Source organism: Pelmatolapia mariae, linkage group LG7 (assembly GCF_036321145.2).
Source record: "Pelmatolapia mariae isolate MD_Pm_ZW linkage group LG7, Pm_UMD_F_2, whole genome shotgun sequence".
NCBI classification, from domain to species: domain Eukaryota; kingdom Metazoa; phylum Chordata; class Actinopteri; order Cichliformes; family Cichlidae; genus Pelmatolapia; species Pelmatolapia mariae.
The window spans coordinates 4,836,789-4,849,786 of NC_086233.1; the positions used below are offsets into that span (position 1 = coordinate 4,836,789).

General features: G+C 40.3%; 2 protein-coding genes across 2 annotated transcripts; one reads left to right on the forward strand and one right to left on the reverse strand.

Annotated features, from left to right (window-relative positions):
* Positions 1 to 1,969: 1,969 nt before the first annotated feature.
* On the reverse strand, positions 1,970 to 3,173 carry LOC134631907 (monocyte chemotactic protein 1B-like). Its single transcript, XM_063480476.1, has 3 exons — positions 3,050 to 3,173; positions 2,298 to 2,415; positions 1,970 to 2,208 (listed from the first exon to the last, which is right to left on the reverse strand). Exons 1-3 carry the CDS (start codon positions 3,114 to 3,116, stop codon positions 2,094 to 2,096), a joined length of 300 nt encoding a protein of 99 aa, XP_063336546.1. The 5' UTR covers positions 3,117 to 3,173; the 3' UTR covers positions 1,970 to 2,093.
* A 5,262-nt stretch (positions 3,174 to 8,435) lies between these two features.
* LOC134631908 (monocyte chemotactic protein 1B-like) lies at positions 8,436 to 9,658 on the forward strand. Its single transcript, XM_063480477.1, has 3 exons — positions 8,436 to 8,569; positions 9,202 to 9,319; positions 9,409 to 9,658. The coding sequence occupies exons 1-3, from the start codon at positions 8,503 to 8,505 to the stop codon at positions 9,521 to 9,523; spliced, it is 300 nt and encodes a 99-aa protein (XP_063336547.1). The 5' UTR covers positions 8,436 to 8,502; the 3' UTR covers positions 9,524 to 9,658.
* The last annotated feature ends 3,340 nt before the right edge of the window (positions 9,659 to 12,998 follow it).

The following is a 12,998-nucleotide window of genomic DNA, read 5'->3' on the forward strand; positions in this document are numbered from 1 at the left end:
AGAAGAAATACTCAATGCATCATGGGAATCTCCCAGCAGCCTATGTCTATTGCAGCATAACTAAGGCAGAATTCTGTCATGGTCCTGGGTTGGTGACCCAGCGTTTTGTGTTTCATTTTGGTGTCATCTTATGTTTTGTGGTAATTCTTATTTTGTATTTGGGCTTAGAGTTTGGTTCTTGTGTTTAGTGCTTTAGTGTTCTCCCTCCTGTGCTCTGCTCGTGTCCTTGAGTTTGTCTTTGTGAATTTCCGTTTTACTTTGAAGGTCTGGGTCTGTTATCACTGTGTCAGTTTGTGTCTTCCTGTCATCTTGTGAATTAGGATCAGCTGTGCTCCACTCCTGTGTATCATTACCTGATTACTTTGTTTGTATTTATAGTGTATGCCTGCTTGTGTTCCTCGTCGGTTTGTCTGTGTTATTCTGCTTCTCTCTGCTCCACATTCTTCTCTCCATTTCCAGCTTTCCATCCCCTGCGTACTGCCTTGTGTCTTTCCCTGCGTGTGACTTTGTCAGTTATGGTTTTGTGTTTTGTTATTATTATTTGTTTTCCCCAGTTTAGGTTTATGTTCAGTTCTGCCCTCACCTTTGTTATTGTGCACTGTAAATAAACCCACTCACACCTCCGCCGCTGTCTGCAACTTGGGTCCTCATTCACTCCACCACACAACTGCTGCCCCAGCCGTGACAGATTCAGGATCACCTGGTCCAGCTCTAACTATATGCTTTAGCCAAAAGGAAAGTTTTAGGCCTAATCTTAAAAGTAGAGATAGTGTCTGTCTCCCGTTTCCAAACTGGAAGCTGGTTCCACAGAAGAGGGGCCTGAAAACTGAAGGCTCTCCCTCCCATTTTACTTTTAAATACTCTAGGAACAACAAGTAAGCCTGCAGTGCGAGAGCGAAGTGCTCTAATAGGGTGATATGGTACTACAAGGTCATTAAGATAAGATGGGGCCTGATTATTTAAGACCTTGTATGTGAGGAGCAGGATTTTAAATTCTGGATTTAACAGGGAGCCAATGAAGGGAAGCCAAAACAGGAGAAATCTGCTCTCTCTTTCTAGTCCCTGTCAGGACTCTTGCTGCAGCATTTTGGATTAACTGGAGGTTTTTCAGGGAGTTTTTAGGACTTCCTGATAATAATGAATTACAGTAGTCCAGCCTAGAAGTAATAAATGCATGAAGTAGTTTTTCAGCGTCGCTCTGAGACAGCATGTTTCTAATTTTAGAGACATTGCACAAATTGTTTAATATCTGCATTGAAGGACATATCCTGGTCAAAAATGTATCCAAGGTTCTTGGTTTTGCTTTGTGTCATCTAACAAACAGCAGCATGTTTAAAACTGAGTTTAAAAATTCTCTGAATCACAAGCAAGCAAGGATTTGATTAAGTGTCATTTCCTGTTTGTTTTTTTTTAAACAAGTGAAGGTTGAACTCTACACCTCCAGAGGACTATCAGTAGTTGTTCTGTTGTCTATTTAAGTGACACGAGCTGTTACAGTCTGTAAGAAGACACACAATGACAAAGTTTCACTGATCCTTTATCCTTTATTTTAAAGTGAAGTTATCAGCACAATCATAAAAAACACAAATACTTAAGTTTTACATGAAAAACAAGCAAACTGCCCACAGTGCAGGAACAGTGCTGCAGCCCATAGCTTATACTCTGCTGTTTACTGATGACACCATGTGGAGGTGGGAGGCACTGCTCTTTCACAAAGAACAGCTTCTCAAGTCATTTCAGATTACACTTCAAAGTATCACAGTGCTTACGGTCACACTTTCAGTATTGCATTAAGCAAAAACACTCGTTATTCAGTATAATAAGATAAATATTCAAAGTCAGAAATGTAAAAATATTAAATATCAGTATTAAAAGAACGACAGAGTAAACAAACACAGAAATGTTTGGATTGGAGGAAATTATTCCTATTTGCAAATGAATCTCATGATTATGTCTTTAAGTATAAGAATATCTGATACAGATTCAGCATGTAGACAGAAGAGCTGCTGTTTGGTTATACAAACTTCCAGCATTTAAACATATAAACTGTCCAGGTTTTGTCCATGAAGGCTCTTCCACAGTAGTTTCCATGGTTACAGGTTGGATGTCTGTCCTGGGACGGCTTTGGCATCCAGGTAGCTGATGAGCTGCTTCACCCAGGGGGCCGAAGGTCTGACACACAGCTGTCGGCCTGCCACTGTGTTCAGCCTGAAGGTTCACAGAAAGAGGAGAGTCAGAGGATGGAGGGGCAGGTTTGGTGATGGTGGTGATGTATGTTTGTGAGGTTGTGTACTTACAGGATGGCGGGCTTGGAGCAGCGCTGGCTGGTCTTGACGTAGCTGACCACTCTTCCTTTAGGCACTTCCTGGTCATTGAAGCGGAAGCAGCATTTTTTGGGGCCAGCACCGCGCATACCTGCAAACAAACAGGAACAAGTTAACAACTGAGCCACTGACACAGCACCACATCATCTGCTTCTTGGTTTTTGTTCCGATTCAGCTTCCTGCTGGCTGGTGTGAGGTCACATCTGATACTGTATTTTTAGTTGACGACACTGTGCAACTGCTCATTTGTTCCCCTGAGTTATGAAGTGGTCAGATTTGTCATGTGACCTGTCCTCTGTTTACTGTATCTATGAAGTAATATGTTAATATTAAGTTTAATGCTGCATTACATTAATTATTTTCATATTGCACATTAGAATGGACTCTTTATCTTAGGAAAACTATTGAATGCTACAGCTTTAATGGTTCATGACTTTAGCTTCAGAAATAGAATTTCTTTCTAGTGACTCCTATCAAAAATAAAATCAATAGCTTGCCATTAATGGTCTATTACTTTGTAAATAAAACAGCCAAAACAGTTTCTGTAAAAATTATTGTTGCTTTTTAATAAAATTAATGATGAGTGATTCGGGTTTTTTTCTCAAATAAAAATAAAAAAACATTTTTTTTTATTGTTACGTAAACTCTGAATATTATATTAATATTAATTTCAAGTTGTTATTCATCACACAGTGTAAATGTCAGATCATTAAAACGAGCCTTACCCTCAGTCAGAGCGATGACAGCCAGCATGAGCACAACCACAGACAGAGCGAGACGAGGAGCGGCCATCCTGAAGTTTGTTTGTTGGTTTCGTGTTGCAGCAGTGGATTAAAGTCTCAGCTGAGCTCTGTCGGCTTGTTCTCTGTGCTGTGTCACTGCTGTCCACCTGCTTCACATTTATACAGTTGGAAGAAGAAGCGGGGGAGTCCCTGTTGTGCATCTTGGAAAAATTTGTGACGTGTCGAGTTTCACTAAAACAGGGAACTGTTCAGTTTCCCTTTTCACTACGCCTCTCTCAAATGGGACCAAAGTAGATCTCTCTGGTCTGTCCTACTTCCTATGTGCTTTCTATTCTGACACCACAGACCTTGATGAAGTGTGAAACAGTTAAGTGTCTTTATATCAGACATATGAGTTTTCAGACAAAACAAAGAAGCCAAAGGTCAGTTTAATAAGTTGTACTTACTACAGCTTCTCATGAATCCTCTCAATCTCCAAGATTGTGTTAAACAATCTGGTTAAAAAGTCTACTGCCCTCTCTTTAATCAGTCTCCATACCTCCACTGTAATGTCATCTGCACCAACCTCCTTTCCACTCTTCATTCTCTTCACAGCCGCCGGCATTTCCTTCTTTCTGATCCTCTTTACCTTCTGATTAACTAACGGTTATTCATCTTTCTTCCTTGCTCTACCTCATTTTCTTCTTTCTTCAGCCTCAACGTACTCCTTCCTTCTTCTCAGCACCCTTTCTTCACCTATCAGTACATTTCCGTCTCTTTCCTTCATCACCCTAATCTGCTGCACATCCTTTCCAGATTGACCTCTCTGCTAGCCAGTCGATAGTCCTTCTTTCCCTCTATAGTTATAAAAAGAGAAATAAAAATCAGTTTTTATCAGTGAGTCAGTTTGTATCTTTCTTAAAACAGTACTGGAGCCTGTAGTTTTTTCCCAGCCCCCTGCACAGTCAGACAAGTAGTGGCATGTTTAGTTGCATATTCTCCTTAAATTGCTGGCTGTCTAAGTGCTGTCCAGAAAGCGACTTTGGCTTCACAGAAAATTGTGAAACTTTCTAGGGAACCTCTGCTATTATTAGGAGAGACGTCATCCATCTCACTTTAGATGGAGCAGCTCTTATTTTGAGAAAAATGAGTGCTTTTATTAAACACCCCAAAACGTGACTATCCAGAGATGTAACCAGGAAGCAGAGTTGCAATCTTAGATGCCTCTCTGCAGTGTCCCACCTCCTGTTATTCCCCCAACACCCCATCCACATACAGACTGTCTGCTCAGAATCCACCAAAAAATCCCAGCTAACTGTCAGAGTCCTCAACACACAGGCCGAGGAGGAGGAGAGGCAGTAATCTTTCATTCTATCCTATCAATCAACCAAAGACAGACAGACAGTTTTAATTCATTTGAAAGCCTGACTCTGACCTTTGTCCACCCTTCCTGAAAAACTCCAAAAACATTTTTTGTTATAATAATCTATTGTCCATCTAGCTCTTACTCAGAGTTACTCTCTGATTTCTCAGCATTTTACCTGAGTTAGCACTCAGTTATGATCAAATAATTAGTGCAGGTGATTTTAACATCTGTGTAGATGTTGAAAACGACAGTTTCAAAACCTCATTTAACTTTTTATTAGACTCAGTTGGCTTTTCTCAAACTGGAAATGATCCCACACTCTGGATCATGTCCTCACATATGGCACAGAAACTGAACGTTTAACAGTGTTTCCTGAAATCCTCTTTTGCCTGAGCATGTTTTTGATAACACATAATTTAAAAACAATGGACTACACAACAGTGTGCAATCAATTGCATTACACTAGATGTCTTTATATTAGAAACATCTTGTCTCAGAATGATGCTGAAAAACTAATATGTATATATTTGTGATATGCCGACCCCGGCTAGACATAATGACAGATTTGGTAATAGTAATAATACGCCCCATGCCTAAGGATGTAATTCTCCAAAAGTAATTTAAGGAAATAATTATACTGTAAGTCATTTTAAATACTGTGCATTTTCACTGTAATTTTGCAGAAAACAAACAATATTTCCCCATCATTCACTGTAAATATGCGGTACTTTTTGGGAGTGTAAAAAAAGAAGCACAGCAATAATCATTTTGATGTGATACAACACCTTATAGCAGTGTTTCCGAACCTTTTGGAGCCACAGCAGATATTTCACATTAGAAAAATCACACGGCACACCACCAAAAAAAATGTCACAAAAAGCATATTGATCATCAGAATAACTTTTTTGCTTTCTTCTGACCACTACTCGTGCTAGGGTCTTCTGGGTCGGAATTTCTCCAGGACCCAGGTCAGATTGACTACTTTTTTCTTTTCAAATATGTATCTATTGCTATGAGGCGCTGCGCTGTCTCTCTCGCAGCATGACTATTATGTAATTTCTTCTTTGTCTTCTTCAGTTTTACTGGAAGAAGTTTTACTTTGCAATCAATTTAATGAGAGCACGTGGTTGCACTGCCCTCAAGTGGACGAGAATGTATTTTTTCTGCCCGTTACACACGCTTACAAACTCAGTTTTAAACATGTTGCTGAGTTTGTTAGATGACACAAAGCAAAGCCAAGAACCTTGAAGTCATTTTTTGACCAGGATATGTCCTTCAATGCACATATTAAACAAATATATAGGACTGCTTTCTTCCATTTGCGCAACATCTCTAAAATTAGAAATATCCTGTCTCAGAGTGACGCTGAAAAACTTATCAGGATGTCCTAAAAACTCCCTGAAAAGCCTTCAGTTAATCCAAAATGTTGCAGCAAGAGTCCTGACAGGGACTAGAAAGAGAGAGCAGATTTCTCCTGTTTTGGCTTCCCTTCATTGGCTTCCTGTTAAATCCAGAATTCAAAATCCTGCTCCTCACATACAAGGTCTTAAATAATCAGGCCCCATCTTATCTTAATGACCTTGTAGTACCATATCACCCTATTAGAGCACTTCGCTCTCGCTCTGCAGGCTTACTTGTTGTTCCTAGAGTATTTAAAAGTAGAATGGGAGGCAGAGCCTTCAGTTTTCAGGCCCCTCTTCTGTGGAACCAGCTTCCAGTTTGGATTCAGGAGACAGACACTATCTCTACTTTTAAGATTAGGTTTAAAAGGGATTTTTTCTTCCCACTCTCGCCAAAATGCTTGCTCATAGGGGGTTACGTGATTGTTACATTTTTCTCTGTATCTATTATTGTAGAGTCTACCTTACAATATAAAGCACCTTGAGGGGACTGTTGTTGTTATTTGGCGCTATATAAATAAATGAAATTGAAATTGAAAAGCTACGTTTCTACTAAGCACCACAGATCTGTGTGCTGGTCAGATTTCAGAGGTCCACCACAGCATCTGTCATCATTCTGCATCACAGCATGGTATATTAATTGCACATCTCTGAACAGGAGAGCTCTCCAGCACATCATAAAAACAGCCGGCGGCCAAACTGTGTGAAATCTATCTCAGGTGGAGCCTTTAAAGCCAAGAACACCATCAGAGATCCAGCCTAGCCTGGACTCATTCACTGTCCCTATGCCATCCAGAAAGGCCTGTAGGACATTTATCCTTTAACTTACCTTTGTAATGTAGAGGAAGTAAATCATATTATTAAGATGAATTTGCTGTGCTCTAAGACATCATCTGATTAGATCTCATTTTGATGGATTGGTGATAACTGTTCCAAGCAGGTCCTTGGATGATTCAAGCAGGTGGTTTTAGCCACAAAAAGCTTTTACGCTGCCGACAATAGCAAAATGGTTAATGCTGCATTTCTTCATCATGAAGTGCAGCATTAACCATTTTGAGGGTGGAGCAGGACACGTATGACGAAAGCGAGACAGTGGTGAGGTGTGCGGTAGGAGGGACGGACCGGTTGAGGGTGGGGGCGGGATTACATCACGGATCAACTCTGAGCCTCTTCTTGTTTTCAGTGGTGACGGTGAAAAGAAGAGAAAGCGTAAAATGTTGACGATTTGTCACATAGCGTAATATTTTACGCTTAGGGAGTGAGAACGTGTTGGAGAGAGAGAGGTGATGGATGGAGTTAGCCTGCTTGCAGATGTGCATGACAAATGTCACCTGTTACACAACATTGTGAGGGTGATGCACATTGTCCCTGCTGCTTTTCTACACATGTTAAAAATTCAGCACAGACAGTTTTTAGTACTAGTTTATCCACAGACTGTATATTAAACAAATACAACAGGTGGACACAGCCACCCAGACATCACCCAGTGATAGTTCTGTATGTGTGAAGCATGAAGCTGAGACTTTTGTCAGTTCTCAGCATTTATTAACCACACAAGGTAAGCCCACCCTAAAACACACCTGGCTTTATGATCCTTGTTACACTTGTGGGAACCACAACGTTCAAAATGAACATTATGTGATATTTCGGGGGACTTGAAAATATCAGCTGAGACCATCAAACCACCAGGAAACTTTTTACTGAGGTCACACAACAAAGAAGCTACAGTGACGTTTATAGCAGACTTCTTTCTGAAACCACAGGAGTGGCTCCACCTGTTGGTTATTAGAAAAAATGCAGGTTTAAGGCAGTTAAATTCAACTTCATTTATATAGCGCCAAATCACAACAACAGTTGCTTCGAAGCGCTTTATTTTATAAGATAAAGACCCTACAATAATACAAAGTAAACATAGAAAACCCCACAGTCACATGACCTGCTATGAGCAAATGCTTTGGTGATTTCAGGACTTTTCACTCCTGAAATCTCCTGAAGTCCATCTTCAACCCATTTCATCTTCTTCTATTAACTGATTGTCTGGATGTTCACCAGACTGTGTTTCAGCCACATTGCAGGAAAAGAACTTAAAATCTGAGGAACATTTGTTTCTGCTCTTCTTCATATAAAGTTGCCCCATGAGAGCGCTCCAATACTGTAAAACAACTATCACCTTATGTTGCTGTAACTGTTACAGTTTCACAACAGCTGGACTCAGACACGGGAATCGACTCAGAATAAAAGTCTATCCTAGAAAAGCTCCAAATGTGCAAAGTGGCTGAAAGGTGGGACTGCTCTTAGCATAAAGAGAACGCAACAGGCAGCTAAGTCCATACTAATCCATATATAGGGGAAACTCCTCTGGGTTAAACAAATGCATGTCTGAATACTGATATGTCCTTTTTATAAACATTGAACTGTTTCACACTGCATCAACAATGAAAGGTCTGCAGTGTCAGTGTGATAGAGAGGCATACTAAAAAGGGAAACTGAACAGTTCCTCGTTTTAGTGAAACTTGACACGTCACAATTTTTTCCAAGATGCACAACAGGGACTCCCCCGCTTCTTCTTCCAGCTGTATAAATGTGAAGCAGGTGGACAGCAGTGACACAGCACAGAGAACAAGCCGACAGAGCTCAGCTGAGACTTTAACCCACTGCTGCAACACGAAGCCAAAAAAACAAACTTCAGGATGGCCGCTCCTCGTCTCGCTCTGTCTGTGGTTGTGCTCATGCTGGCTGTCATCGCTCTGACTGAGGGTAAGGCTCGTTTTAATGATCTGACATTTACACTGTGTGATAAAAAACAACTTGAATTCAGTATTAATAGAATATTCAGAGTTTACGTAACAATAAAAAAAAATGTTTTTTTATTGATAAAAACAAAAATAATTTTTACAGCAACTGTTTTGGCTGTTTTATTTACAAAGTAATAGACCATTAATAGCAAGCTATTGATTTTATTTTTGATAAACAATGTATGAAACTTTTCTTCAATCTTTTTCATTCATAGGAGTCACTAGAAAGAAATTCTATTTCTGAAGCTAAAGTCATGAACCATTAAAGCTGTAACATTCAATAGTTTGCCTAAGATAAAGAGTCCATTCTAATGTGCAATATGAAAATAATTAATGTAATGCAGCATTAAACTTAATATTAACATATTACTTCATAGATACAGTAAACAGAGGACAGGTCACATGACAAATCTGACCACTTCATAACTCAGGGGAACAAATGAGCAGTTGCACAGTGTCGTCAACTAAAAATACAGTATCAGATGTGACCTCACACCAGCCAGCAGGAAGCTGAATCGGAACAAAAACCAAGAAGCAGATGATGTGGTGCTGTGTCAGTGGCTCAGTTGTTAACTTGTTCCTGTTTGCTTGCAGGTATGCGCGGTGCTGGCCCCAAAAAATGCTGCTTCCGCTTCAATGACCAGGAAGTGCCTAAAGGAAGAGTGGTCAGCTACGTCAAAACCAGCCAGCGCTGCTCCAAGCCCGCCATCCTGTAAGTACACAACCTCACAAACATACATCACCACCATCACCAAACCTGCCCCTCCATCCTCTGACTCTCCTCTTTCTGTGAACCTTCAGGCTGAACACAGTGGCAGGCCGACAGCTGTGTGTCAGACCTTCGGCCCCCTGGGTGAAGCAGCTCATCAGCTACCTGGATGCCAAAGCCGTCCCAGGAGAGACATCCAACCTGTAACCATTGAAACTACTGTGGAAGAGCCTTCATGGACAAAACCTGGACAGTTTATATGTTTAAATGCTGGAAGTTTGTATAACCAAACAGCAGCTCTTCTGTCTACATGCTGAATCTGTATCAGATATTCTTATACTTAAAGACATAATTATGAGATTCATTTGCAAATAGGAATAATTTCCTCCAATCCAAACATTTCTGTGTTTGTTTACTCTGTCGTTCTTTTAATACTGATATTTAATATTTTTACATTTCTGACTTTGAATATTTATCTTATTATACTAAATAACGAGTGTTTTTGCTTAATGCAATACTGAAAGTGTGACCGTAAGCACTGTGATACTTTGAAGTGTAATCTGAAATGACTTGAGAAGCTGTTCTTTGTGAAAGAGCAGTGCCTCCCACCTCCACAGGGTGTCATCAGTAAACAGCAGAGTATAAGCTATGGGCTGCAGCACTGTTCCTGCACTGTGGGCAGTTCGCTTGTTTTTCATGTAAAACTTAAGTATTTGTGTTTTTTATGATTGTGCTGATAACTTCACTTTAAAATGAAGGATAAAGGATCAGTGAAACTTTGTCATTGTGTGTCTTCTTCCAGACTGGAACTGTATACATTTCCAGTATCCCTATGGGCAGTTTGGTTAGTTTTGTAAACACTTTTTTTTGCATCCTACTACTAAGTTGACTCCTAAATTAAAATTAAAAAATAAATGAAAGTTTGTCTTTGCAGGGTTTTGTTTTTTTTTTTCTCATAAAGTAACAATTTGTTCCACTTAAATAAACAGTAAAGAAACTGCTGGTTTTCCAAAGGAACACCAGAGAGCCCAGTTACACAGATCACATCCTGTGATGTGCAGATTGATTGTTATATTAAGTTAGCATCTGTTCAAAGCTCTTGGTCATGCTCGTGCTTTGCTGCTTAGTTAGAGCTGGGTCATGGTGCCAGCACTCCTGTAAATTTACAGTGTACAGAATTAAAAACTTCAATATCAATCACTTCCTGAATAAAAATATTCTTTGCAAGGAGCAAGTGTTTCTTGCAAAGAATAGTTGTCAAACAGCTAACAGATCATCTGCAGAGGAATGGCTTATTTGAAGAGTTTCAGTCAGGTTTCAGAGCTCATCACAGCACAGAAACAGCTTCTTATGGCCACTGTCAGAGGCCATAAGAAGATCATTTGTAACCTAAATGATCTTCTTATGGCCTCTGACAGTGGACTCATCTCTGTGCTTGTCCTGCTAGACCTCAGTGCAGCGTTCAACACTGTTGACTATAATATTCTATTAGCACGATTAGAGCACGCTGTAGGTATTACAGGTACTGCGCTGCAGTGGTTTGTATCATATCTATCTAATAGACTCCAATTTGTGCATGTAAATGGAGAGTCCTCTTCACATGCTGAGGTTAATTATGGTGTTCCACAGGGTTCAGTGCTAGGACCAATTCTGTTTACATTATACATGCTTCCCTTAGGCAGCATCATTAGAAGCCATAGCATACATTTTCACTGCTATGCAGGTGACACCCAACTCTATCTGTCCATGAAGCCAGGTAACACGCACCAATTAGTTAAACTGCAGGAATGTCTTAAAGACATAAAGACCTGGATGGCCGCTAACTTTCTGCTTCTTAATTCAGATCAAACTGAGGTTATTGTACTCGGCCCTGAAAATCTTAGAAATATGGTATCTAACCAGATTCTTAATCTGGATGGCATTACCTTGACCTCCAGTAACACTGTGAGGAACCTTGGAGTCATTTTTGGCCAAGACATGTCCTTCAACGCACATATTAAACAAATATGTAAGACTGCTTTCTTCCATTTGCTCAACATCTCTAAAATTAGAAATATCCTGTCGCTTAGTGACGCTGAAAAACTAGTTCATCCATTTATTACTTCCAGGCTGGACTACTGTAATTCATTATTATCAGGAAGTCCTAAAAACTCCCTGAAAAGCCTTCAGTTAATCCAAAATGCTGCAGCAAGAGTCCTGACAGGGACTAGAAAGAGAGAGCAGATTTCTCCTGTATTGGCTTCCCTTCATTGGCTTCCTGTTAAATCCAGAATGAATTCAAAATCCTGCTCCTCACATACAAGGTCTTAAATAATCAGGCCCCATCTTATCTTAATGACCTTGTAGTACCATATCACCCTATTAGAGCACTTCGCTCTCACACTGCAGGCTTACTTGTTGTTCATAGAGTATTTAAAAGTAGAATGGGAGGCAGAGCCTTCAGTTTTCAGGCCCCTCTTCTGTGGAACCAGCTTCCAGTTTGGATTCAGGAGACAGACACTATCTCTACTTTTAAGATTAGGCTTCAAACTTTCCTTTTTGGTAAAGTATATAGTTAGAATCCTCCCTTAGTTATGCCGCAATAGACGTAGGCTGCCGGGGGATTCCCATGATGCATTGAGTTTTTCTTTTCCAGTCACCTTTCTCACTCACTATGTGTTAATAGACATCTCTGCATTGAATCATACCTGTTATTAATCTCCGTCTCTCTTCCACAGCATGTCTTTGTCCTGTCTTCCTTCTCTCACCCCAACCGGTCGCAGCAGATGGCCCCGCCCCTCCCTGAGCCTGGTTCTGCTGGAGGTTTCTTCCTGTTAAAAGGGAGTTTTTCCTTCCCACTGTCGCCAAAGTGCTGCTCATAGAGGGTCATATGATTGATGGGTTTTTCTCTGTATCTATTATTGTACGATCTACTGTGCAATATAAAGCACCTTGAAGCGACTGTTGTTGTGATTTGGCGCTATAAAAATAAATGCAATTGAATTGAATTGAATTGAAAAGTGGGCCAAGCAGATATAAACTTAAATGTGTTAAAAAGAGCCATGGCCTCCTTTACTTTCTAAAGAATTAATGGCAGTTTCTTTGTTTTCCACTAGAGTGTGCAACTATCCAAGCCACCACAATACGAACACCTGATCTGAAGCTCTTTTGATTTTAGTTGACTAAACTGTCAGAAAGGTTCTGACAAGAAGCTTCAAAGACACACTCCACTTACTTACAGCTTATTGCTTGTGTCTGAGACAAAGAAAGGTCAGCCCTGCTGTTTTTCATTCCACACATCTAATCACTTTGATTTACTGGATGCATTCAGAGACAATTGGTCTCTTGAGTGCAGCAAGGAAAAGCCCACCCCTCCAGCCCTACCCATCTGTGTGGGAGCAGACACCCATATTGGGAGGAGCAGCAGTGAAAATTTATGAAGTAAATGAGAATACAATAGTTGAGTATAAAAGTAGAAAGGCTCTCTGTCTTCTAAAGCCAAATTGGGAGCTGGTTCCACAGGAGAGGGACCTGATAGCTGAGGGGTCTGCCTCCCATTCTACTCTTGGGTATCTGGGTTTTTTTTTATAGTATAATATAGTAATAATGTTGGCAAAGAGAAGCATGATGTAAAGAGGTTCAATCAGTCCTACCATAGAGCCCCGCAGATCCCCATAAACAACCAGGAATCTGTCAGGTAGTA

Coding starts and splice junctions, on each gene's coding strand:
- LOC134631908 (XM_063480477.1), top strand. CDS start 8,503: ATGGCCGCTCCTCGTCTCGCTCTGTCTGTGGTTGTGCTCATGCTGGCT. Junction 8,570..9,201: donor TGTCATCGCTCTGACTGAGG/GTAAGGCTCGTT, acceptor GTTTGCTTGCAG/GTATGCGCGGTGCTGGCCCC. Junction 9,320..9,408: donor TGCTCCAAGCCCGCCATCCT/GTAAGTACACAA, acceptor GTGAACCTTCAG/GCTGAACACAGTGGCAGGCC.
- LOC134631907 (XM_063480476.1), bottom strand. CDS start 3,116: ATGGCCGCTCCTCGTCTCGCTCTGTCTGTGGTTGTGCTCATGCTGGCT. Junction 2,416..3,049: donor TGTCATCGCTCTGACTGAGG/GTAAGGCTCGTT, acceptor GTTTGTTTGCAG/GTATGCGCGGTGCTGGCCCC. Junction 2,209..2,297: donor TGCTCCAAGCCCGCCATCCT/GTAAGTACACAA, acceptor GTGAACCTTCAG/GCTGAACACAGTGGCAGGCC.